The following is a 24,072-nucleotide window of genomic DNA, read 5'->3' on the forward strand; positions in this document are numbered from 1 at the left end:
GCAGGCCCGGGTTCCGGGGAGGGCAGAGGGCACTTCCGGGGCGCGTGGTGTGGGCCCCACAGGCAGCACAGGGGGTGCAGGAGGCAAGATCACAGCAGGCAGGGCTGGGGACTCACTCAGGGTCCTGGGTGCGGGGTCAGGGAGGGTAGTGGGAAAGAGGGGGAGCCCCAGCCAGTGGAAACAGGACTGCAGGGCTTTCCCTGAGGGGGTCACAGGTCTGGGCCTGCTCCTGCCCTATGGCCCCCCCCCCGGGGGGGTGACTTACTTATTCCACAGGAAAGGGAAAGGGGAACCCACCGAGACAGACCTGGCCCTAATGCTTAGAGCCCCCACTATGTGCCACGCATGGGGATAGGCTGTCCCTGATCTTGGCAGGCTCCCGGCAGGGTAGGGTGGGGCAGGGGGCTCCATGAGGAGACCAGGGTGAGGACAGTGAAGCCCGAGCACTTGGACACACAGAGCTGCTCTGATTCTGCCTGGGATGCCAGGGAGAGGCTGCCGGAGAAGGCAGCCTACACAGAGACACGAAGACAGGGTGCCCCCACCCCAACACCCACACAATGCCCCAGCCCCAGCCAGCACAGCCGTGCCTGGGCATCACCTGCTCCCCAACCTCCCCCCACCAGCTCCCTCATCCTTGCCCACCAGAGGCCACAGCATGTGGCTCTGTGGCCTTAGCCCCTGATGGGCACGGTGCCCTTCCCTCAGCCTTGAGGCCCTGCAGCCCACCCCTCCCTCCTTCCAGTTTCTGCTTCTTGTCTGTGATGTGGGGACCCCTCCCCGGGAAGACTGAGGCCACAGAAGTCACCAGCAGGACTCCGGGTCAGACCCTTCGGGGAAGTCCGGGAGGGCAGGCATGCTGGGGAGCTCGCCCAGGGGGCACTGTGTGTGGCCCAGGAGGCATTTAATAATGCCTGCTCGTAGGGACCAGGGCTCAGGAAACAGCAGCCACTGGCCAGGGACAGCTCTCACTGCCCCCACTGGCTCTTTCCCCATCCTCCCCTTCCGGTCCCTGTCCCCACCACTGCACCTCACACCCACCCGACACCCCTGCCCCTGTTCAGATCCTGCCCCCTGTACCCATACTTTCTCCTGCCCCCCCCCGCACCCCGTCCTCCCTCCCACCTCACTGTTCCCTCCTCCCACCCACACCCCTCGCTCTCCCCACATCCCCTCTTCCACCCTTACACGCTGGGTCCAGGCCCAGGCAGTCACCCTGCCAGGGGGTTCCAGCCACACCAGGTCTGGGGGTGTTGCAGCCCTGCGGCTCTTCAGGAAGTGCCATCCTCCCCACATCCCTTCCTCCTCCAAGACTTCATGAGTGGCCAGGGCTTCTCCCAGCCTCAGGAACAAGAGTGCGACTTTGTATGTCTGTGTTTGAGGGTATAGGACGGCAGGCAGTGAGTCAGACATCCCGTGTGGGTGTGGGATTCTGTGCATGTTTGCACGCGCCGTCTGGGATGTGTGGAGAGCAGCCCGTGGTGTGGAGAGCACAGTGTGACCCGTGCTGATGTCACCCAGGTGCGGGCTGAGTCCTGGACACACAGTGTCCTGAGCAGTCTGGGCACCGGGAGCCTGACAGGTGTCTGCACCAGGATTTCCTCCCAGCCTCTGTCTGCATACAAGGTCACTGCAGCTGCAGAAAGGACCTCAGCCCAAGGCCACTAGCCAGGTGGCTCTGGTGGAAACAGGTCTCTTGGGGTCCGGCTGGCTTTCCCAAGTGGTGAAGAACTGTCGGGTCCTCTGGGGCCACCTTGGTTTCACAGCCCATGCAGACCGGTCCACAGCTCTGCAGGATGCTCACTCTTTCCCTGCCTGCTCCAGCTCTGTCCACGCATAGAGAAAGGTCCTGCCTGGAACCCACCTGTCATCTGCCGCCTCCAGGGAGCTGTGCGCCTGCTGAGTGGGTGCTAGGAGAGGTCGTCCATCTCATCCAGGTCGTGGCCAGGTGGACACTGTCCTCCAGCCTCCACTGGGACATCCCAGAGGTCAGCCCTCGGGAGCTCTCTTCCCTCCCCTGCCCTACCTTCCAAACCACGTCGAAGCTGTCCTCTGCTTCTGGAGAATCGCACTAACAGCAAACCAGGAAGGAAGCTGCTTTTCCCTCCTTTGCCCCTCCGGGCCCAGGCCAAGGCCTCCCCTTAGCGGATGCCAGCTGCAGGGGCTGCTGGGATGCATCTCAGTGGAGCCCAGGCCTGCAGGGCAGTGCAGGGCAGAGGAGGAAATGGGAGTGTGGCAGGCATGACACCTGGGTACCCTAGGGCCCAGCTCGTGCTAAGCCTGTACTCCGCCACTGTGCTGCTTCCCCAGCCCGAGTGAGATATTCCCAATGCAGAATGGTGCAGGATTCTTCTACTGAAGTCCGGGCCCATGGGTGGAAATGCTAGGAGAGACCAGACAGAAGCTGTGCCCCACAGGCCATGTGGCCCCTGGGATGGAGCGGCAGGGCCTGGCATCATCACCATTAAAGAGATGGAAGGCACAGGGACGGCCACTCTGTCATACTCCATTTCATAGTCCTGTTTGCTTGGTGCTAAAACCGGCCTCAGAAAATACAGATTGTCACAAGCTGAATCAGAAAGGGACGCCAGGACCAGCTGCAGCGGTAGACGCAACATCATTCCGAAGCATATAAACACGGCCTTCAGAATCCGACAGAAAGCTGCTGACCCCCTCAACCCTCCAAAGGTGTCCTCCTCTGGGTCACTTGTCTGGGCACCGGCAAAACTGAACAGAAGAGAACTCAGGGAAAGAACGGGCCACTGGGCTGTGGAGCCATCGGACCAGGCAGGCCAGTGATACCCGGGGGGGGGGGGGTCCACCAAAGACCAAAGCCCAGGAAGGAGGTCACAGCTGGGGAGGCCACGCTGTCTCTGCAGACGTCACTTCTCCATTTGGACAGCAGCTCTGGGTCATGATAGAGATTGAACACCTGAGCGACTGCCACCTAGACTGCTGGAGCCACGAGAATTGCCTGTTATCCGAGCCACTAAATCGACAGCATCCCGAGAAAACCGGACTTGATGTACAGTTGCGCCCTGCATGATGGCATTGAAGTCGACCAAGGACCGCCGTGGCCCCTAAAGATGACATCTCCGTCAGCGAAGACCCAGCAATGCCAAGCATGGCTGGGACCTGTGGCCAATGTGGTCAGATGGTGCCTGTAATCCCAGGACTCCAGGAGGCTGGGACAAGAGGGCCACGAGTTCGAGTCCAGCCTGGGCAACTGAGTGAGTCAGTGAGACCCTGTCTCACATAAAAAATAAAAAGGGGCGAGGCTATGGCTCCGTGTGAAGACCCTAGTTTCAATCCCCAATACACACACACACACACACACACACACACACACACACACGCATGTGCAAAGCACGTGGGATAGGCAGAAGAGGGAAGCTGTGATCCACCTAACCCTGTGACCAGCTACCAAGCAGGACTGGCATAGCTGTGTTCTGTGTTACCCTGTCCCTTGTTTTTTCTCCCAGTCCCTTAGACAAACACCTGTGTAAGGACTGAAGCTCGAGTTCCGGGTGGAACTGACCCCACCCTTCCAGGGTACGGAGCTCTGCAGACTTTGTGGCCCTAATGCGGAGGGCCTGGATTTGGACAGGACAAAGATGGAGGCTGGTGGCCAGAGCGTGCTGGATGTTTTTGGTTTTCCTTCCTTCCACACCCACTCTGCGCTCTGCCTGCCCTGTACCCCATCTCCTGTGGGGACTCCGCTTGCTGTAGGGAGAACCGTCCGTGACCCCTGGCTGAGACCCGGGTTTGTCAAGGGCGCCGTTTAGCCTTCCAAGGAAGGAGACCACTGGCGTCTCCAGTCAGGATGGGACGGGAGCGGGGTACACCCACCTTTCCCCACATTCCCGCCTCTTTGCTTCCACTGTCTGCTGTTCACTCCCAGCCCTAGAAAACCAGAAGTTTAGCCAGGCAAGGTGCCCCACGCCTGTCATCCCAGCACTCAGGAGGCTGAGGCAGGAGGATCGTTGCAAGTTCAAGACCATCCTGGGCTACAAAGTGAGCTCAAGGCCAGCCTGAACCACATATTGAGACCCTGTTTCAGAAAGACAAAAAACACAAAAGAAAAGAAAAAAGAAAGAACGAGCAGCTTAGCAAATGGGAGCTGGTGACTTCAGTCATGCTGTACCCACAAGTGGCTCACCACTCTTGGCTCATTTCCCTGCCAAGCTGGACATTCTCAGGTCATTTTTTGGGCTGCTGGCTCCTTCTCAGGGTAGAAGCAGGTGTTCCTTTTATGTCTTTCTGGGAAATTCACCCAACACTTCCACTTCCAGCTTCCTACTGGGCTTGGCCGATGGAAGCCAGTGTAGGAGGCTGAAAGGCGGGAGGAGCACGGGTTCGGGGTGTGTGTTCCTGATGGGGTTCTCAGCTCACCCCTGGAAGAGTCCATCCTGTCTGAGGCTCTCTTGGTCTCTCTTTGCTTTCCCCTCTGTGCAGGGGCTTGAACCGGGCCTGCCAGGCAAGCGCTCTGCCACTGAGCTGCACTTCCAGCCCCTGATGGTAACAGCCCTGCCTCCTGCCTGCCCCAAGGTGCCCCAAGCCCACTTCATACTCAGAAACCCCCTTCATCACATTCCCAGCCACCCCATCCCACTTTCCCGTTATAACCGGCCTGGAAATCTCAGGCAGGACACACACTGCCCTGGTGACACTGCCGCACAGCATTTGAAAAGCATCACAGATGCTGTCAGCGCTGCATCTTGGGACCAGTGGGGCCCAGCCTGAGCCTGGCTCCCTCTCAGGTCCCTCCTTTGTATTCTGATTGGTCAGGATGCGTATCAGGTATGCAATGAGCATCTCCCATCCAGGACTAAATCAATCAATCAGTGCTTTACTAAATGAGTAAGACCATCATCCCCGGTCGGGTTTGTCTTAGGGAACTGCCCCTAAGTCTCTTGCACGCTCATCAGTGCCATGTCACCACAGACATGGATGGTAAAGCGCTTTCTTGGTCCATTCAAGATGGGGAGAGAAGATGAAAACCTCTCCCAGCCAGAGACCCGTCAGCCTCTCCAAGGTGTCGGGGAGGATTTCCTCTTGTTGCTGCCTCAGAGCCTGGGTTGGGTAGCTCCTTGCGCTGTCTTACACACTGGAGCGGCACTTCAACTGTTTGTGGTTTTCTACAAGTTTTCTGAGACTTTCCTGAGGCTTTTGCCACCAACTCTTTTCATCCAATATAAAAATGTTGTAAGTCATGTTCGCTGGAGGTTGCCTGGAACAAAACCACCAAAAATCACACTGTGCACTCAGGAGATTTGGAATTCCCGCTGTCTGTGGGGATTTGGGCTGGCATTCCAGGGGTCCAGTCTGCTGCCCACCAGGAAGGCCCATGGTGTACAAAACCCCTCCCGGCTCTGGGCAGCACAGGCCACTGGGAAACCCCCCACTCCCTACGTAGTCATGATGAGCATGGGCTCAACCTGGGATGGAGCTGCCCTCCCACCACTACATCTGCAAGCTCGGGGGCCTGGAGGGAGAATCAGGTTTAGCAGACAAGCCCTGACCTGACCTGTGCAGTGGACAGGGCTCATTTTCAGGAGCTTTTAAACCCTTCATCTCTGACCTCTACCACATTCAAGGCTTCAAGCTGGAGGGGAGGTGATGGTAGCCAGGCTGGCTCTTCCTAGGCCTCTGGCATTTAAGGACAGCCATGCCACTCTTGTAGGAAAGTTTAAATATTGTAGCCTCAGTGTCAATGAAGGGTGGTATTGGGGGACAGACAGTTTGTCACTCATCACACACCTCCACCCCTGTCTCTGGGGACAAGCTGAGTGCCTAATGTGGTGCTGGGCAAACCTCAGGGGCCTAGCCGGGCGTGGTGGTGCATGCCTGCAATTCCAGCACTGGGGAGGCTGAGGCAGGAGGATCATTGGGAGTTCAAGACCAGTCTGGGCTACAAAGTGAGCTCAAGACTAGCTTGAACTGCACAGAGAGACTTTCTCAAAAACAAAACAAAAACCTCGGGGGCCTGTAGGGAGCTACTTTGCATGTGCTTCGCCTTTCCTTTTGGCATCCATGTTCCTCTTTCCCATCTTCCAGCCAGAGGTTCTATTCTCTGCCCTTTCAGTAGCCCTCTGCATGGGGTAGCTTTGGCCTGGAGAGACAGGCACAGGCCATGCTGGGGCACCAAAACCTAGCTGTGCATCAGAATGAGGTGGTGCACACCAGTAATCCCAGCACTCAGGAGGCCAAGGCAGGACAATCACTGCAAGTTCCAGATCAGCCTGGACTACACATGAGTTGAAAGCCAGCCTGAATTGCATAGCGAGGCCTCATCTCATGAAAAGCAGAAAGAGGTAGCGCCTCAAACCTGGTCTCCCTGGGCCCTGTGTCCCCTTGGGGAGTACTGGGCATAGGGACCCCTGCCTTCCTCCAGGGGCCTGTCAGAAGTCATAGGGGTGGCACCAGTTCAAACACCAGGAGTTCTTAGAAGGGACTCACGGTGGCTGCCTCCTCCTCATGGACGAAGTCAGCACGAACACCAGCAGCGCCATGAGCCCGAAGATTGCAGCCAGGATGCCGGCCACGATGATGATGTTCCTCTGCAGGAAGTGCAGGAGCTGCCCACACGGCAGGTCTGGGGGGAAGACACAGGTGGAGGGGACAGGGAGAGGTGAGATTGCACTGGCAGTCCTGGGTTCCAGCCCCAGCACAGGTGAAAAAAATAGCAAACGTTCAGCTGGAAGCATCACATGATGTCAGAAATGGTGCTGAGCCCCGAGAGCCCTCTAAGGGGTGCACCGGAAAATCAGGGTGGTTCTAGGGGCCACGGACATGGGCTTAGGCATAGAGGCGGCCCTAGCTAGGTCTCAGGGGAGGAGCTCCCAGTGGGCATCCGGACCCCTGGGGCTCCTGAAAGTCCACTTGTAATTCAGTGAAAAAGATAGGACTTGGGAAAGGGGGGTGGGGCACAACATCGAGTGCGAGGTGGGTTACGGGAAGAGATGCCATGCAGAGCTGCGGTGCAGGAGGACAGTGCTTACGGGGGCCTTCCTGGGCCATGGGAGAAACTGAATGTCCCCAAATCTTCAGCTCTGGGACGTGCAGAGGCAGCAGAGAGGCGGCTCGGGGAGCTCTGTGTCAGGCGATGCAAAGGGGCACATTTCTGGCAGAGAGTGGCTATGCGGAGGGGCTGCACTGGGCATGGTGCCCAGCAGACCTCAGCTCAGGTAATCGAACAAGGAAGATGCCAGGCGCATCAGGGGCCAATTGGTAATTGATTCCAGTCCCTTACTGCCTGCCAGAAAGCTTCTATATGTGGCAGTGACAGGCCTCAGAAGGTGAGGCCCACGCTTTTTGCTTGTTTGTTTTGGATTTTGGGCGGGGAGGGGTTGTTTTGCGACAAGGTGTCACTGTATAGTTCAGGCTGGCCTTAAACTCACTCTGTAGCTCAGGCTGGCCTCATGTGATCCTCCTGCCCCAGCCTCCCCAGTGCTAGGATCATAGGTGTGTGCCCCCGAGCCCAGCAATGCTTATGTGCTGAATGACCCTGGCCATGTAGAAACAACAGGACAGTAGCACCTCTGTGGGGGTCGTATGCCTGGAGTTTGAACTGCAGCCCACACACCCTTGCAGCTGAATTAAAAGTGTGTTGATGTCCATTCAAAGTAGCATGAAAGGCCAAGGGCACACTCAAGCCCCCTGCACCTGAGTACCCTTCTTCCCTCGTGCCATCTGGGTGATTACCTGCACTGGCAGTTTGTCGAAATGTCCCTGCAGATATATTCTTTTTGATTAGGGAAGATTTTCTATGCCTCTTCTCCTTTAAAATGTGGCCTACAAAAAAGACAAACGATGACACAGTGTTAGATGTGGAACGGGCTGTTCCCCAAAGGCTAGTTGGTAAAGTCATGGTCTCCAGGGTGGTGCTGTTGGGAGGATCTGGGACCTTTAAGGGGCGGGGCCTGGTGGGAGAGCTTTGGGTCATTGGGGGTGTGGCTCAAAGAGGATCATGGGACCCCAGCCTCTCCCTCTGCTGCCCAGCTGTGGGGCACTGTTTTGCACACTACTGATAGAGTTTGGCCCTAGAGTAAATTACTGTACCGTTATGGCGGTGATCTAACATGGCAGAAGGCCACAGCAGGAACACTTACCACTTTCTGCTTCTTCCTTAGCCTTAATTGCAATTTGACTTCCTGTTTGTGCACAAAAAAATCCCAGTCAGCTCCTAGTGCGCCATCAATGCCTGCCCTAAGCACCACCCCCACTCGAAGGTTACTTATGTCCCGCACCCCATATTCCAGTTGAAGGAGACAGCACAGCCGCCATGGGCTTTGTGCTCCTTCCCAAGTCCTAACCTCAATGAACCTGTTCTTTTTGTACTTTTGCTGCTCTATTGTGCCAGAAAACTCTTTCATAATGGTGCCTTAAGACTCAGATGGCAGAGTGCATTAGCTCCTAAAACTCCCGCCCAGTTGGAGCGCCCCTGCCTATGAACCACTTTTTATTCCTCCGGGACTGTCTACTTGCTGCCACTAATCCGCATGCATCAGCAACCTTCCTCACTCATCATAGGTGGGCTGCCACTCAGGGTTTCTGTTTCTGTTCCTAAAATTTGCAAGCTTGCTGCAGAAAATCCATTCTGCCTTCCGGAACAGGGTTACCAGTTTTAACGCTCCTTAGGCTGCACAGCCTGAGGCAAGACTCTTATTTTTGTTCCCTGGGACCCGCCCCATACTCTTCGGGTGTTGGGACTTTCCATGTCACACTTTCAAAACTAGTGACGACCTCTTGTGATAGGTGTGACCCAGGACAGCTTCCACGTTCCTTGGAGGGAGCTACAGCTCTTAAGCCCCGAGGCGAAGTTGTTCTCTCGGCTCACTTATAATTCAGTCATGGGGACCACTTTCTGTCCCCGGAAAAGCACACCTCTGGGGTGCCTGGCTCATAACCTTGGTGCTCTTGGCCTTTAGAAGGCCATGAAAACCGAAAAGCTGATCTTTCCTTTATGCTTTTGTCACAATGGCGGCAAGCTGGCAGAAACCCTTCATCCTTAGGCCTTTTTCACTTTGAGGCCGTGTCCTTCTCTCTCTGTCATCTGTGATGGCCCAAATACTCCTGGCTCGCTCTGCTCCCCCAGGATCTCTCCCCATCCCCTCCCCTTAGATGATGCGGCTCCTGTCTTTACGGCTCTTCCCCTGTATCTCCAAGACCAAACCCCGCAGCCATCTCAGCCAGAGGTTTCTGTGCCCCCTGAACCGTCTTCCCCGCCTTCCTCACCCACAGCAGCCTCTAGTCCTTCCCTTAGTTTCTCTTCCAGTTTTCAATTTCTTAGTCCCCTCCACCTGAGCCGTCTATTCCATCAAATGGTTCTTTGCGCCCTACCCTGCCGTGCCATTTTCCTCACCAGCCCACCATACTCGGTCTCACATGTTCCAGCATTCCAACAAACCACATGATTCTCAGCAGCCATCTTGCTGCAGCTCAAGTGGAGGAGGGCCATGCGACAGTGTGCCACCATCTTGGATGGGTGGCAGGGTCAATGGTCGCCCTCTTGTGGTCCCTCATCATAGGACCAGCAGCAGCCATCTACAGGCTGGTTCCAAGAGATTAGTTCATATTTATGTTCCTTTTTCTCTCTCTGACCTAGCTCAGATTAGCCATAAACAAAATCCCTTGGGGAGAGGAGACATTGGACAGGACTTCAATTAATAAATAAGAAAGTGGCCACCTGGCAACTTTAATCAGCTCTCATTCATTAATCAGAGGCCCCAATAATCATAGCCTTATGGGAGACACCTCAACTAAAGTTCATATGACTAAGACAATTCATTGTTGCTGATCTGACGGTATATTCATGCTTTCAAATATATAATTGGGATTGTTTATGATGACAAATGTTTTGTTCAGATCCAGACATCTGCCTTTTTCTTGTGCTCCACCCAAGAGATTCAAATCAAATCAACATGAGGTCATCAGTCAAATAATTTTTAAACAAAAATTTATATAATATATATGTTATACTTAGAGATGCTTAAATAGTAAGCAACCCAATGTCACAAATTGCTTCAGTGTTCAAATGTTAAAACACCCACGGTTAATAGAAAATAATAGTTCCATTTAATGTTCTATGTTAAGCTTACTGCCTCGACTACACTGTACTGTTATCAATCTTTGGGATGTTCAACAACTAAAATTAAGAGATAATTATAAATTCCTTTTGGATTCCTTTTGCTAGGATCCACCAGATCTTTTGCAGAAAAAGGTTATATGATGCATATTGGGGCCATAATTAACTATACTCAACTGGCATTAAATGATACCACAGCTTTTCTCTCTCCTAAATAAAAAGATAAAATTAATAAATCAGGCCATCCTCTAAAAATCAGATGGCATTAGACATCCTAACAGCACAGGAGGTACTTATACAATTGTAAAACCTAAATGTGTGTATGACAAATGAATGACATGTCACTTTCTAAAATTTCCTGGACCTTATCCTTATCCTCCTTATGGGAAGCCATTACTACACTTATATCCATAAATACCCTATTGATTCTATTATTTGACTCCTGCATACTTAATTGATTCTTTGCCTTTGTCTCCTTTTAGCCTTAAAGCTGTACACCTACCCAAGGTAAAAATGCCTGGTATCTATTGAGAGCCATTACTTAAAAGCTCTGCCCAGGATCCCTGACTGCCACTGGACAACTTCAACCCCCTTCAGCCTAAAAAAGCCAGATCAGTCTCTGCCCATTATCTTTCATGGCAGTTTGGGTTACTTCTTCAGAGAAAAAATGGTATAGGCAGCCAAGTCAAATAAAATATTATAGGCAGTCAGATAGGGCTAGGGCTCAAAGTAGCCAGCACAGAGGATCAGATGCCTTGTGACTATGGAGGAGACAGATACCTCCCACTGTGAGCCAGATCCCAAGACAAAAGGCTAAACTTGATTCTCAAACCCCACTGGGAGGCCTTCTTAATATGGCTTTTTGTGTTTTAAAATTAAAAGGAAAATAATCTGATCTCTTAGCAGTGGCACTTGGGGTTCCCAAGACAGGAAAGTGGAAAACAAGGCAGAGCTGCCTGAGCCCCTCCTGGACCATGCTTCAAGTGCAACAAAGAAGGACATTGGGCAAGAGAGTGCCCCAACCCTGGCGTTCCTCTGGGGCCTTGCCCCTACTGCAATCTCAAAAGCCATTAAAAGAGTGACTGTTCTAGCAGCCAGGGAGCAGGTAAGCTATTCTTTAACTCCTTGCCCTCATAGGAGATCTCATCACCACCAGATTCATCGCTGACAGATCTGCTTGGACTTGCTGCTGAAGATTGATGGGGCTCAGGGCCCACAGCCCCCCATGAAAGTGTCCTCAGAGCCCCAAGTTCCACTGGAGGTCTCAAGTAAGACATTCTCTGTGCTTGTGGACGTAGAGGCCATGTATAGTGTTCTTCCTGAGTTTTCAGGCCACTATATTAAGTCCTTAGTCTCTATAGTGGGTGGGATGGCCAGCCTATGCAGCCTTTGCAGACAGGGCCTGTTCCGTGCAGGCTCCAGACTCTCTTCATTACCCACAGCTTCCTACAATTTCAACATGCCCCACACCCCTTTTAGGTAGGGATCTTCTTCAAAAGCACAACTCTCCTTCACCTTCTCCCTCCCCATAGCTCTCTGTCCTCCAGACACCCTCACAGTGCACTGCAAAGCCATCCCCTCTCCCCACCCTTTTTCTCTAGTCGATTCCATAGTCTGGGATACTTCCAATCCCACTCGCGCTACCCATGCCATGCCTATTTCAGTTCATCTTAGGGATCCTTCAATTTTTCCTTATAGGGACTTAAACCTATAATTAAGCGCCTTTTAGACAATGGTTTTCGTAAACCTACCCATTCACCCTATAATATTCCCATTCTCCCGGTACTCAAGCCTGATGGGTCTTATCGTCTAGTGCAGGACCACAGGGTAATCAATAGTGCTGTTATCCCATTCCACTCAGTGGTGCCAACCCTTACACCCTGCTTTCTCATATCCCTCCCTCCACCACTCACTTTGCAATCACAGACCTTTAAAATGCCTTTTTTATTCCTTTGTGCTTATGCAGACTGACCCAGAACACTCTGAGGTCTCAACAACTTACACTGTTATCTCCACAGTAGAACCTCTCCTCAGGGACACATAGCAGCAGGAGTTGAGCTGGTCAGGACTGCAGATTTTACACATATGCCCTGCCACAAAACTCTCAAATATGTTCTCACCTTTCTTGTACTTTTCCAGGATGGATAAAAGCCTTTCCCAAGCCAGGAAGACCACTAATATATTAAGGTCCTGTTACAAGAAATCATCCCAAGGTCTACAACTAAAATGGAGTGGCCCCTACCCCGTCTTCCTCAGAACTTCGACAGTGGTCAAGGTCACTGTACTGCCAACCTGGTTCCACGTCACCCCAGCTAAGCCCTGGGTTAGGGTTAGGTGCCCTCCTAACCCTAACTCCCCTGACCCTAAATATCCTGAGAGGTCATCTCATCTCACCAAGGTCCCACAGCCACAATCTTCAGGCTAGGTCATATTTTGTTATCCTGTTTGGTTCCTGATCTCTTACATTCTATTAGTTAAATTTTTTACTATAACCATCTTAGTTCTCTCTGCCCTCAACTGTTTAGTTAAACATGAGATCCCTGTGGGCCTACGCTCTCATCTCCCCTATAGTGACACAGCCACAGCCCTTCCCTCCTACTATATAACTACTCTACTCTGTAACTTCCCAAATATGATTCAATCATCAGGCCTTATATTTCTCATTCCTCTTATTCTTTCCAGCTCAACTCCTGGACCAGAGACAAGCCCTACCTACCTACACTTTTAACTTTTACCCTTTCAGATTAGGGAATAATCACCTCTCATAACTTCATTCCTCTTAACCTCACACTTATTTTTCAGATTCTACCTCACCATGGCCCTGATGGAACAATGTATTTAAATCAGACATCTTTCCTTCTACTTCTCTGACATAGGCCTGCCTCCTCATAGTGTCTTGTCTCTTTCTTTTTCCAGTCTAGGATGTGAGCATTCACCAATGACTAATTCCTTGTCCTCCCTGGAACACTGGTACCAGCTCTGCATCGGCATCAACCATCATCCCATCAACCTTCCTGACCCCAATACAGCACCCCCTTTCAGCAGGAAGTAGTAAGAGAGAGACTTCGCCCTTTTCTAACAATAAAAAGACGAGAATGAAAGAGTTTGGCCCTAGAGTAAATTACTGTATGGTTATGGCGGTGTTCTAACGTGGCAGAAAGCCAAAGCAGGACCACCTACCACTTCCTGCTTCTTCCTCAGCCTTAATTGCAACTCCCCTTCCTGTTGGTGCAGAAAGAAAACCCCAATCAGCTCCTTGTACATCACCAATGCCCACCCTAAGTGCCACCCATGGTCAGAGGTTACATACGTCCCATACCCTCATATTCTGGTCAAAGGAGACAGCCCAGCTGTCATGGGTTGTGTGCTCCATCCCATGTCCTCATCTCAATAAATCTATTCTTTTTGGACTTTCGCTTCTCTATTGCACCAGAAAACTCTTTAACTACCATGCTAATGAACTACTTTGTCATGGAACCAAGACAACAGAGTCAGCTGATCATATGCTGGAACCTCCAAAACTATGAGCCGTAGTACACCTTTCCTTTGGTGAGCTGACTGACTCGGGCCTTTTGTCACCACAAAGGAAAGCTCTCTCAAACCCACATATACACATGCTCATCTACAGCAGACCAACAGCCTGGAGTTCATTCTGTTTTATGTTGAGGGAGCTCTATCTACAGTTGAAATGGAGGATTTTCAAGAAAAGTCTAAACAGACTGCAGATATCAGTGTTTTGGTTTTGGGTTTTGTTTTGTTTTGTTATCCTAATCTAACACCTTCCCGGGGAACTTACCCATGGTTGAGACCACTCTCCCTACAGCATCAGGGGCGTCAAAAGCACGGGAAAGGCTCATCGGAAACACAGTGCTGGGCTCGTCATTGTGTTTCGGACTCTGTAGGTCTGGGGTGGGAAGAACGTGCTTGTCTTACAAACCCTGAGAGACACCACAGCTGCTAGTCCAGAGCCTCACTTACAGGACCCTAGGGAGGACTTCCAGCCAGCCCCAGAGCCTCTCAGATAAACAGAGATAATGAGACCCACCTTACAGATGGCATGATGTTTGTGAAAATGATTTCTAAGCCCCAGTGTATCATCCAAAATGTTTCTCAAGTTGCAAGGACCAAAGAAGGAAATGAACCCCGCTGAATTATTTATCAGTAGAGGAGCTACAGGATGGCTCAGTAAAAAGACCAAACTGAACGCAAGAAACATTCACACCCCGGCTCTGCCCTTGGCCGCATTTGACTCCTCTGCACCTGGGGCCAGCAGAGCCATCCTGGATACAGGAATGGTCCAGAGGAGGGGCTGAGAGCTGTCGTGAGAAATTCCAGGGACCAAACTAGAGCAGTGGGTAGGAACCCAGGGATCTGTTTGGACTATTTTTTATTTTTCTATTTTTTTGTGCCAGGAATTGAACTCATGACTTTATGCTTGTCAGGCAGGTGCTGTGCTGCTGAGCTGTATCCCTGGCACCCTGTTTAGAAGTTGGAAAGTAGAGCTATCAAAAAGAACAAGAACAGGCCGGGTGTGGTGGCCCACACCTGTAATTTCAGCTAGGGAGGCTGAGGCTGAAGAATCGCTGCGGGTTTGAGATCAGCCCAGACTACATAGCAAAACCCTCAAAAATTGGAGGAGGAGCTAGGAGTGATGAGACATTCATGTAGTCTCAGCATTCAGGAGGCTGAGGCAGGAGGATCTGAGGCAGCAGGACCCCCGGAGTTCAAGGCCATCCTGGGCTACACAGTGAATGCAAGTTCAGCCTGCTCTACACAGCAAGATCTTGTCTCAAAAAATACATAGAACCCAAAAAGGATAAAATAGGACAAAGAAAATTTCATGCCCCAGATGGGTTTGAGCCAAGCTAAAGTCTACCAGCTCCCAGAGGGAGAATTCTGTGAATTTGGAGGGGCATTTTGGGGTGGTTTGATGAATTTTCTCTACATAAAAGAAAATCTTGGGCTAAAAGCGTAGCTCAGTGCTACAGTGCTCTCCTAGCCTGTGCAGGTCCCTGGATTCCACCATCAGCACCGCAAAAAGAAAAAAAAAATTGCCCAGTGTTGGGGACCACAAATTGTGCATTGATAGAGCAGGTTCTAGGCTCTTCTAGGCCTGCCCGCCTTGTGGGCAGTTTTGGACTGCAGAAATCACCTTCCTGTCAATCAATGAGATTAGCATCCAGGCGTTCAGATTGCTCTTGGCTTGTTGCTTATATGATGTTAAAGTGACCCAGTCTACCACAGTCTCTGTGCTGTTTCAGGAAAAGCACCTGAATTCACCCTGCACTGGCTAAGAAGATGCTACCTAGCTGGAAATCCGAGGCCTTTTGTTCCCAAAGAGCAATCAGTGGTCCCAGATCCCTGCTATGCACCTGTCTACTTTTTCTCTCACTCTTTCTTTCCTTTCCTGCCATACTCCATAACCCAGGCAGGAGACTGGAACTCGCTTCAGGGTTCCCCAATAACTGGGAAGGGTCGCTAATAACCCGGGAGACCTGTGGCTCACAGCTGGCTCAGTTTGTTTTGGGATCACAACAAAGTGGCACATCGTGGGGGTGGGGCATGAGACAAAGCAGCTCCTGGTCTCACAGCTGGGCAGCAGCAGGAGAGGCTGGAGTCCCATGATCCTCTCTGAGCCACACCCCCAATAACCCAAAGCTCCCCGCCAGGCCCCGCCCCTTTAAAAGTCCCAGATCCTCCCAACAGCACACCCTGGAGACCATGACTTTACCATGCTAGCCTTTGGAGAACAGCCCGTTTCCACATCTAACACTGTGTCATCCTTTGTCTTTTTTGTAGACAGCATTAAAATGGAGGAGAAGAGCGATAGACAATCTTCCCTAATCAGGTCCCGCTCCTTAAGGATTCTAGAATGTAGCCAGGCATGGTGATCCACTCCTATAAACCCAACACTTGGGAGGCAGAGGCAGGAGGATCATCGCAAATTTGAGACTGGCCTGGGCTACAAAGTAAGGTCACAGCCAGCCTGAACTGCATAGCGAGACTGTCTCAAAAAGACAAAAAAAGGTTGTAGACTGTGTCTCCGTTCTCCCAAAGCTCCATGCAGACACAACCTAGCCACTTTCTAAGTGCCTTCCACTGTAGCACATTTCTATCCCTCAGTTCTCAGTTGACTGGACTGACTCTTCTCAGTTGTGAGAAGCAGCTTCGAGAACGCAAGGCCCCATTGCACTCTCCAGCTCCCTAAGCGGGGCCTAAGCTTAGGGGAGATCAGCAGCCAGGGTTCAGGGAAGCTAAGCAGGAAAGGTGTGCAGCGCGGGAAGACAGGCCTGACTCCTTGGGTAGCTGGCTCAAGGCCTCCTGGCCAGCTCAGGTGCCAAGAGACACCCGCTGCCTTTCCCCGCTGACTGGCATGAAATGTACAGGAAACTAATCCGGCATATTAGCAATGAGCCGGAGAATATCCATCGCTGTGACAGTTGACTGATTGTATCAACTTGAGTAAGAGAAGTGTCACTGCACCGGCTCTGCAATTCCTCACCCTGTGGCTGTGGCTGTGGCTTGGATGGTCGGAGGAAAGCAGGAGAGAGGGACCTGCTTCTATTTCTTCGGAGCTCGGCTTCTGGTGTAGATGCCTCAGGGCACTCAGACCCCTCGGCCTCCTGATGTGGACTCCTCGGGACACTGCAGCAAGCTCCAGTCCTTGGGCTCCAACCTTTGGTTTTCGCCGTGCAGACCCTCTGTATCTAACTTTGTGGGCAGCCACTGCGAGCCAGTCTTGTAAATTCTTACACATTTGCACACTTTGTATTATGTTTCTCTAGTAAACACGACTGATACACTCACATCCCTAAAGATCATCTGAGGTGCAGAATGTGTCAAAATATGCAGATTCCTGGCCTTCGCCAGGACTTTTTTTTTTTTGAGACAGGATTTTGCTGTGCAGTTCAGGCTGGACTTGAATTCGTTTTGTAGTCCAAGTTGGTCTCAAACTCATAGTGATCCTCCTGCCTCAGCCTCCTAAGTGCTGGGATTACAGTGTGTGCCACTGTGCTCAGCTTTTTTAGAAACTCTTGATGGGTCCTGGAACAGGAATTTAATCAATCCATTCACACCCTCCAGCCTAGGAAAGACTACACATCTGCCAGCCTGGAAAAGGAAACCCTTGGCCTCTATTTCCCTCCTTTTTTATTTTGCAAAGGAAGAACTGTTTGGTGGAGCTGTAGCCTTCTTTGTTAGTTTGGGTTCGCTCTGTCTGCCGGCTGGGAAGGACATGCAGGGCCTCCTCAGTGCTAGGCAGGCCTCTACCGCCAAACCGCAGGCCCCACCTGTCATCCTGTTTGTGGAGCCAGCCGGCCTCTCCATCTACAGGTCAGCAGGGGGCGCCACTTGTGGAAGGACACTTTTCCTTCGCTTCACCCCACCCCCGGGGGTAGGCGCCCGCTGGTGCCCTGGAAGAGCTGCTGCCAGCTCTCACTGCTCCTTCCTGGCGTCCATCTGCCCGCGGTGGCAGCCTGCCTGGCTGTGCCGAGCTGCGCATCCCCCAGCAGCAGATCCCACTGGGCCCCGGAAGCCCCACCCCGACCTGGGCCAGCCGCGGAGTCTCCTCTACCGTGGAACCTGAGCTCCCTCTGCTGGAGCCTTGGCTCGGCCTCCCATTTCACCGTGAGCTCAGGAGAAAGGACTGACTGTGAGGGACGGTCCCCAGTGTCCACCGTGTCACCTGCATGTACCATCATCCAGGAGTCGGTCCATCCTGTCAAGAAGGTAGTCTGATTCTTCAGAATTCCAGGACACAGTGGTTTCTTAGGTGAAATACATATACAAGAGAGAAAAAAGATTATCTTCGGTGCACACTTGCTCGCATCTTCTTACATTTTTGCTTTCAATGTTTAAATTGAAACACTAATATAATGTGTGTGTGTGTGTGTGTGTGTGTGTGTGTGTGTGTGTGCGCGCGCGCGCGCGCGTGCGCGGTTGGTTCGCTGGTTTTGGTTTTTTGAGGCAGGGTCTCACTATGTAGTCCAAGCCAGCCCTGAGCTCACTGTGGGCCCAGGATGGCCTCAAACTCAATTATCCCACTGCCTCCGCCTCCCGGGTGCTAGGATGACCACGCCCAGCTAAGAACCGTGTGTTTGGAAGGTGAGGTAGAGATGTCACCCGACTGCCTGTTGCGAGAGGCCCAGGCAATGCTTGGAGAAACGACCCTCAGGACCTGGACATCTGCATGCCAAACACCAGCAGGGGGCGCATGTCTCTGCCTCCCAAGGCGTTTTATCTCTGCTGGCAGATTTCTGATACATAATCGCATCCTTATTACCTGTAATCGAAGACCTGTCTTAATTCCCAAAGTGCTACCTTTTTCCAATAAAATGAAGCCACTTTGGGGAAAAGAATGTTCTTCTTTTCTGTCATTGTCCTGCGTGTGCCTAGGACATGTCATTTGGGGTGTTATCTCACCCTCCCTTGACTGGGGTTTTCACTAGCACTTGGGCTCCCTGAAGCCTCCTCATGTACGTGGGAGTCCAAAGTGTGTTGGCTGGAAAGGTCTACGCTTCTCAGGGTTCACATCACAAGGGACAGTGAACCCCATGTGCAAACCAGGTTTCCGCTCTCTGAATGCCACCCAGAGTGCAGAGCCTGCCTGACACTGCACAGTAGCGATCCCCCCAAACACAGGCACATCGTGCTGCAGACCTCGGGTGCTCCACTTAGGGGCAGTCCCCGGACCCGGGCAAACTCGAGCAGCAGGGCAGTGACTACATATACTTGCTTTCATGCAGATCTTCCTTTGTCACTGTCCCCACTGTTGTACTTGCTTTCTCAGAAGCTATGACATCCATCTCTTCAGGGGACATCTGCTGTAGGATGTCATCTGCGGGAGGCAGACAAAGGCGTGTTAACACCACAATGGGACGGAAGCGTCCTGCACCTTGAGTGCCAGACACGGTCTCTGCACACAGTGAGCCATGACAGCACCTCGGGCTCTGGACGCTGTGAACACCTTGGCTTAGGAGGGGCACTACAGTGACCCGAGGTCTGGCTGGATCATTGTGACTACAGTTAATATTGTCCGTGCACATGGCTACAACTGTCCCCAAATGTTATTTTCATGCCATAACCTTCCTTTCCATTCCTGTTGTCATTCTGACCCACATATAAGACTCTCCCCACTATGACCCCCCAAAATGGGGTGAAGGCTGACAGGGTAGAAATAAAGCAAAACATTTTAAAAGGTCACAAAGATCTTTCGTTTTATAATGCTGCTACTGATGGTTCAGGGTTGCAGGTTTTGAGGCGTGTTGAGGTCTCCTCCTGCCCTTTCACAGCTTGCAGGTCTCTTTCACTTCTAAGCTTTGCCTGCTGAGCCTCAGAGCACAGCCACCACACATCCCTCTGCCATGGGCTCCGTGGGAGGCCCTGGCTCAGGGTGTAGGTACGTGGCTGGGGACATTCTTGCCAGGCACCAGGGGGAGCCATGGGGCTCCCAGGGCACAGGACTGGGACCACATGGATGTGCTGACCTAAGGCTCCCTTTTTTCTATTTCTTTCTATGGTTTGCAATTTTGTTTAAGGTGGGGATTCTAAGTATTAAGTATTAAGCTCATGAAATATAATCCTCCCACTGTTTAGGAATTTCTTATTTTTGCTTACTACGGGATAGAACTGCCCATATGTGATTTCTTCAAACTGCTGTCACAAAGCATATATTCCTTACTGTATGTGAGTACTGTTTCTGTTTTGTTATCTTTGAAATCAACCAATAGTCTGATAAAGGTTTTTCTTAAAATCTATTTCCCAAAACATGTGTGGGTGTGTCTCTCATTATAGTTAATCGAAAGCGTCTTCAGTCTACGGTGCTCTAAACAATGGCCAGGTTAAATGCCAACCCCGACACTAGCAAACTTCACCAGGAGTGCAGGCTGCTAGCTGCACAGCGACCTGCCATGGGGCTTGAGGATGGAGCCCAGCAGCCCTGTGTGAAATGCTGGAGTTCGCTAGCTCCTCATCCAGGGCACCCTGGGACTCCAAGACTCCAATGTTTCAAAATAGCTGCTGGCCAGGCGGGTCTAACTAGCTCAACTGCTGTGCTAGTAAAGTGACAGATTTTGGAGCTTCCTACCCTATCTTCCACCTGGACCTTAGATTTTTTTCAAATGGTAAATGAGAATCTTGGGTGGATCAGTGAGGCACAGCTGACAGTCACTAGAAGGCTTTGAAAACTACCAATGCCACAGATAGATGCTGCTGACTGGGAAGGTGTGTCTCTTTCAATGGGAGACTCTCACACTCCTGGGTGGAGACCCTGCAGTCGCCACCTGATTCCCTGTTTGAGAACCAGGGTCCTTTGCAAGTGTCTGTCTTTTATAGTTTGCTTACTTTATCGGGATTCCAACACTGATTCTAGCCACGGGCAACAGGAAGAGGTTACCTGGGAGACAACCCCGGACAAGCTCACGACTCTGTACATCCAGCCTAAAGGTTTCACGCAGAGAGCAATACTTACTCATTATTTTCTTCAACTGTTCATCTTGCTTACTTGAACCTGAAGCAAGTTCAGAATCGCTCAAGCCATTTCGATGGAAATAACCTGTGGGAAAAATAAACCCTCGCTGCGATTAAGTCTTCCACCAACTTTCCATTCCTTCTCTTGAGGTTGCCCCCTGCAGTGAGGTATTTGGAGAGGAGCATGGGGCAGGTGACCTGCCTCCTTGAAGCCTCTGCAGTTATCTGAGGTCCTGGCACAAAACCAGTGACAGAGCTCATTGTCACCTGCTTTCCCGACAGGCAACACAAGTGGCTTTGACTCTACATGAACATCAGTGGAGGGACTGCGTGGTATGTGAGGAATAACATCAAGTGTGAGCATCCAGGTTGACAAACACGTGGTTCTCGCTTAACAAGACATCGGTGAAGCATCAGGGACAGATACACTTTACCCTCCAAGCACTCTGCTAAAAATGTGTCGAGGATATTGTGTTAGCCAAGGGGATACCATGAAACATGGCACAGGACAAGCCATCAAGGTTATGGAGAAAAATACATTTTTTTTTCCTGTACCAGGGATTGAACTCACACCCTTGCACTTACCAAGCAAGCACTTGAACCACTGAGCTAAATCCCCAGCTGAAAAATGCATTTTTGTCTCACCCGAGTGGCCTATGAAATGCATTCTCAGGGTCTATGGTTATAAGATTGCTTTACTGATAACCTTATATAGTCATGTCTTGGGCCACATTCTGCTAATTATCCAGTTTTAGTTTTTTATTTTTATTTATTTATTTTTTGACACAGAGTCTTGCTATGCAGTTCAGGCTATGCTTGAGCTCACTATGTAGTCCAGGCTGGCCTTGAACTTGCAGCAATCCCCTGCCTCAGCCTCCCAAGTGCTGAGATTACCAGCACGTGACACCATGCCCAGCTAATTTTCTTCAGAATGCAAACAGTTTCTCTGTTATTTACACAATTTGGGAATAATGTGCATGGTTTTTGTTTTTTGTGTCTTGTTTTTTGTTTTTCACACTCATGGTCACCTGCTGCTCAGCTGCAGCATCCGAGGTTAGTGCTAACTGAGAAATCAGCTCTGTTGTTGGGGCAGATATTTGACAAAGGCTGAGGCAGGAATGAGGCTGCTGAGGGTGAGGTGGGAGTCTCCGCTCTCCCAGGCCAGTGGCAGGGTCACTCGTGGGCAGCGAATGATAGAGCACCAATGAAAAAATGTGATTACTCATAGCTCCTGTTGCAAGGGACAGTGAACCCCATGTGCAAACCAGGTTCCTGCTGTCTGAGTGCCACCCAGAGTGCAGAACCTGCCTGACATTGCACAGCAGGGATCATCCCCAAATACAGGCACATCCGTGCTGCAGGCCTCAGATGCCCCGGTTAGGGGAGGGTTTCCCACAGTGCTCTCCCAAGCTCACATCTCCGCTCCAGTGGCAGCTGCTTCACAGAATGCTTAACAACAGCCCCCTCCACCTACCACAGTCCTGGGGTCCTGGAAACCCGAGCAGCAGGGCAGTAACCACAAATACTTGCTTTCATCCAGCTCTTCCCTTGACACTGGCCCCACTGCTATATTTTCTTTCTTAAGAGCTGTGGCATTCTTCTCTTCAGGGGACAACTGCTGTAGAATGTTATCTGTGGGAGGCAGACAAAGACGCCTTAACACCGCAATGGGACAGATGAGTCCTGTGCTGGGAGTGCCTGACACGGTCCCTACCAAAGTGAGCCATGACACCACCTTGGCCTAGGGACACTGCTCTGAACACCTTGGCTCAGGAATGGGGACTGCAGCGACCCGAGGCCTGGCTGGATCATCGTGACTGCACCAGATAACCTTGCCCATCAAAGGCAGATGCCCAGAAACATCACTGCTTTCTCTTAGGAGCTTCCTGCCTGCCCTGGAAAGCTTTTCAAAGGAGAGTTATGATTCTGTGGCCAGAAGGCTGCACCCAAATGCTGATTTTGCTGCTTACTGAAGCAGGACTCGGGCAACTCACTTCATCTCCTCCATCTTTGGGGAGGCTGTTCTTTAATAGGGGTTTTGGGGGGAAAATGAATGGAACAGTATCTGAAAGCATCTCTCTTATAAGCCTAAGCCCAGATCAGCTGGAAGCACCGCTGCTTTTCTCAAAAGTTGCAACAGATCAGTGAGTCCCAGGCTGCAGCAGGCCAAAAGGTCTTTTTTTTTTTTTTTTTTAAAGGTGATGCAGCTGAGCACAGTGGCCCACACCAATAATCCCAGCACTGGGGAGGCTGAGGCAGGAAGATCACTACAACTTTGAGGCTACACAGTGAGTTGGAGGCCAGTGGTGGCTCTTTCAAAACCCCTCCAATGAGTTTTGGCTGACAGCCCTTGTGTTAGTCCAAATCAACCCCGGCCTCAGAGGCTCTTGGGGAGAAAAGTATGGAGGGAGATCTGATCTCAGTGAGGTCCCCAGGGGTGGCCAGCTACCTTTTGAGGAACAGGGTTCAAAGCATTTAACTTCCCATTTGGCCTAATTTCTTGGAAACATGAGACTTGGAGGAACTGATCCTAGGCAAAGTGTTCTCTTCAAAGCAGCAGGAACAGGTGTCTGGGAACCACAATGCTATGACTCTTCAGGTACAGCTTAAAGTCAAGATCCCCAACATTTTTGTCACCAGGGACCACTATCCAAGAAGACAGTTTTTCAGTGGACCACGGTGAGGTGGAGAGTATTGGGGTCGACTAGATTCTGATAAGAAATGTGTACCCCCAGGTCCTTGCAATGCAGTTCACAGTAGGATTCACCAGGGTCTGTGACCCCAGGACTGGGGACCCCTGGCCTAACTGTTTCAGAGGAGAAGGTTACTTACCAAATATTTTAGCCACATCTTTTTCCATACTCTTTGAACTTGAGGCAAATGTACGATTTGAACCTGTGGAGAAACAAATGCAGCTAGGACTAAATCTTTCATCACGGGCTTGGGCCAGGGGTGGACGCTGCTCTGCCTGCAGGAGACCCCCGTTTCATCCCCAGCACCAGAAACACAGAGAAGCTTCATCTCCCCACAAATACTCAGCTCATTAAATTAAGGACTTCACCTCTTCTCCTGCAGGAAGGGCTTTACATCCCCTCCCTGGGCATCTGCACCATCACCTTCATCAGTGGCTTGTGCTTTGAGGCCATGGCTTAGAGAAGAAAGGTGACTTACCCATGAGCACCATGACACCATAGCAGGTGACCTGACACCCAAATGACAGACATGAGACTCACAGACGGCTGGTCCATACAGGGTAGACAGGCTGGACAAAGGGTCCCATCCCTCCCGGAGCAGGACATGTACCAGTGCAGTGACCTTGGGGTTCAGCTGCAAGCCAGAACTCTTCAGTGGCAGGTGTCGCCTGGGACTGAGCCTCGAGAAGGAGGCTGTGACTGCCCAGAGCAGACACAGTCGTGCATCGGAGCTGAAGCAGCAGCCCCACATTGTCAGCTCCCACCTCAGCTGTGTTTGCAGATTGCTCTCTGCAGGTCTTGCCCTCTGCTTATCTGAGAGGTGAC

General features: G+C 51.5%; 1 protein-coding gene across 2 annotated transcripts; it reads right to left on the reverse strand.

The window, feature by feature from the left end:
• Positions 1–4,823: 4,823 nt before the first annotated feature.
• CUNH2orf92 (chromosome unknown C2orf92 homolog) lies at positions 4,824–20,826 on the reverse strand. Of its 2 annotated transcripts, XM_063229912.1 has the most exons (9): positions 20,556–20,825; positions 18,822–18,923; positions 17,782–17,853; positions 13,884–13,991; positions 13,268–13,309; positions 8,112–8,153; positions 7,705–7,794; positions 6,460–6,595; positions 4,824–5,230 (listed from the first exon to the last, which is right to left on the reverse strand). In XM_063229912.1, the coding sequence occupies exons 1-9, from the start codon at positions 20,557–20,559 to the stop codon at positions 5,101–5,103; spliced, it is 726 nt and encodes a 241-aa protein (XP_063085982.1). In that variant the 5' UTR covers positions 20,560–20,825; the 3' UTR covers positions 4,824–5,100. The 2 variants fall into 2 exon arrangements, with proteins under 2 accessions (XP_063085982.1, XP_063085983.1); XM_063229913.1 differs by lacking the exon at positions 13,268–13,309 and having other exon boundaries at positions 20,556–20,826.
• Between the last annotated feature and the right edge of the window lie 3,246 nt (positions 20,827–24,072).

The sequence above is a fragment of the Cavia porcellus genome, unplaced genomic scaffold (assembly GCF_034190915.1).
Source record: "Cavia porcellus strain 051 isolate PalLab524CR breed Dunkin Hartley unplaced genomic scaffold, mCavPor4.1 scaffold_18, whole genome shotgun sequence".
Taxonomy (NCBI): Eukaryota; Metazoa; Chordata; class Mammalia; order Rodentia; family Caviidae; genus Cavia; species Cavia porcellus.

Coding starts and splice junctions, on each gene's coding strand:
- CUNH2orf92 (XM_063229912.1), bottom strand. Junction 17,854..18,821: donor AAAGGAAGATCTGCATGAAA/GCAAGTATATGT, acceptor ATTTCACCTAAG/AAACCACTGTGTCCTGGAAT. Junction 5,231..6,459: donor ATGAGGAGGAGGCAGCCACC/GTGAGTCCCTTC, acceptor GTTTTGTTCCAG/GCAACCTCCAGCGAACATGA.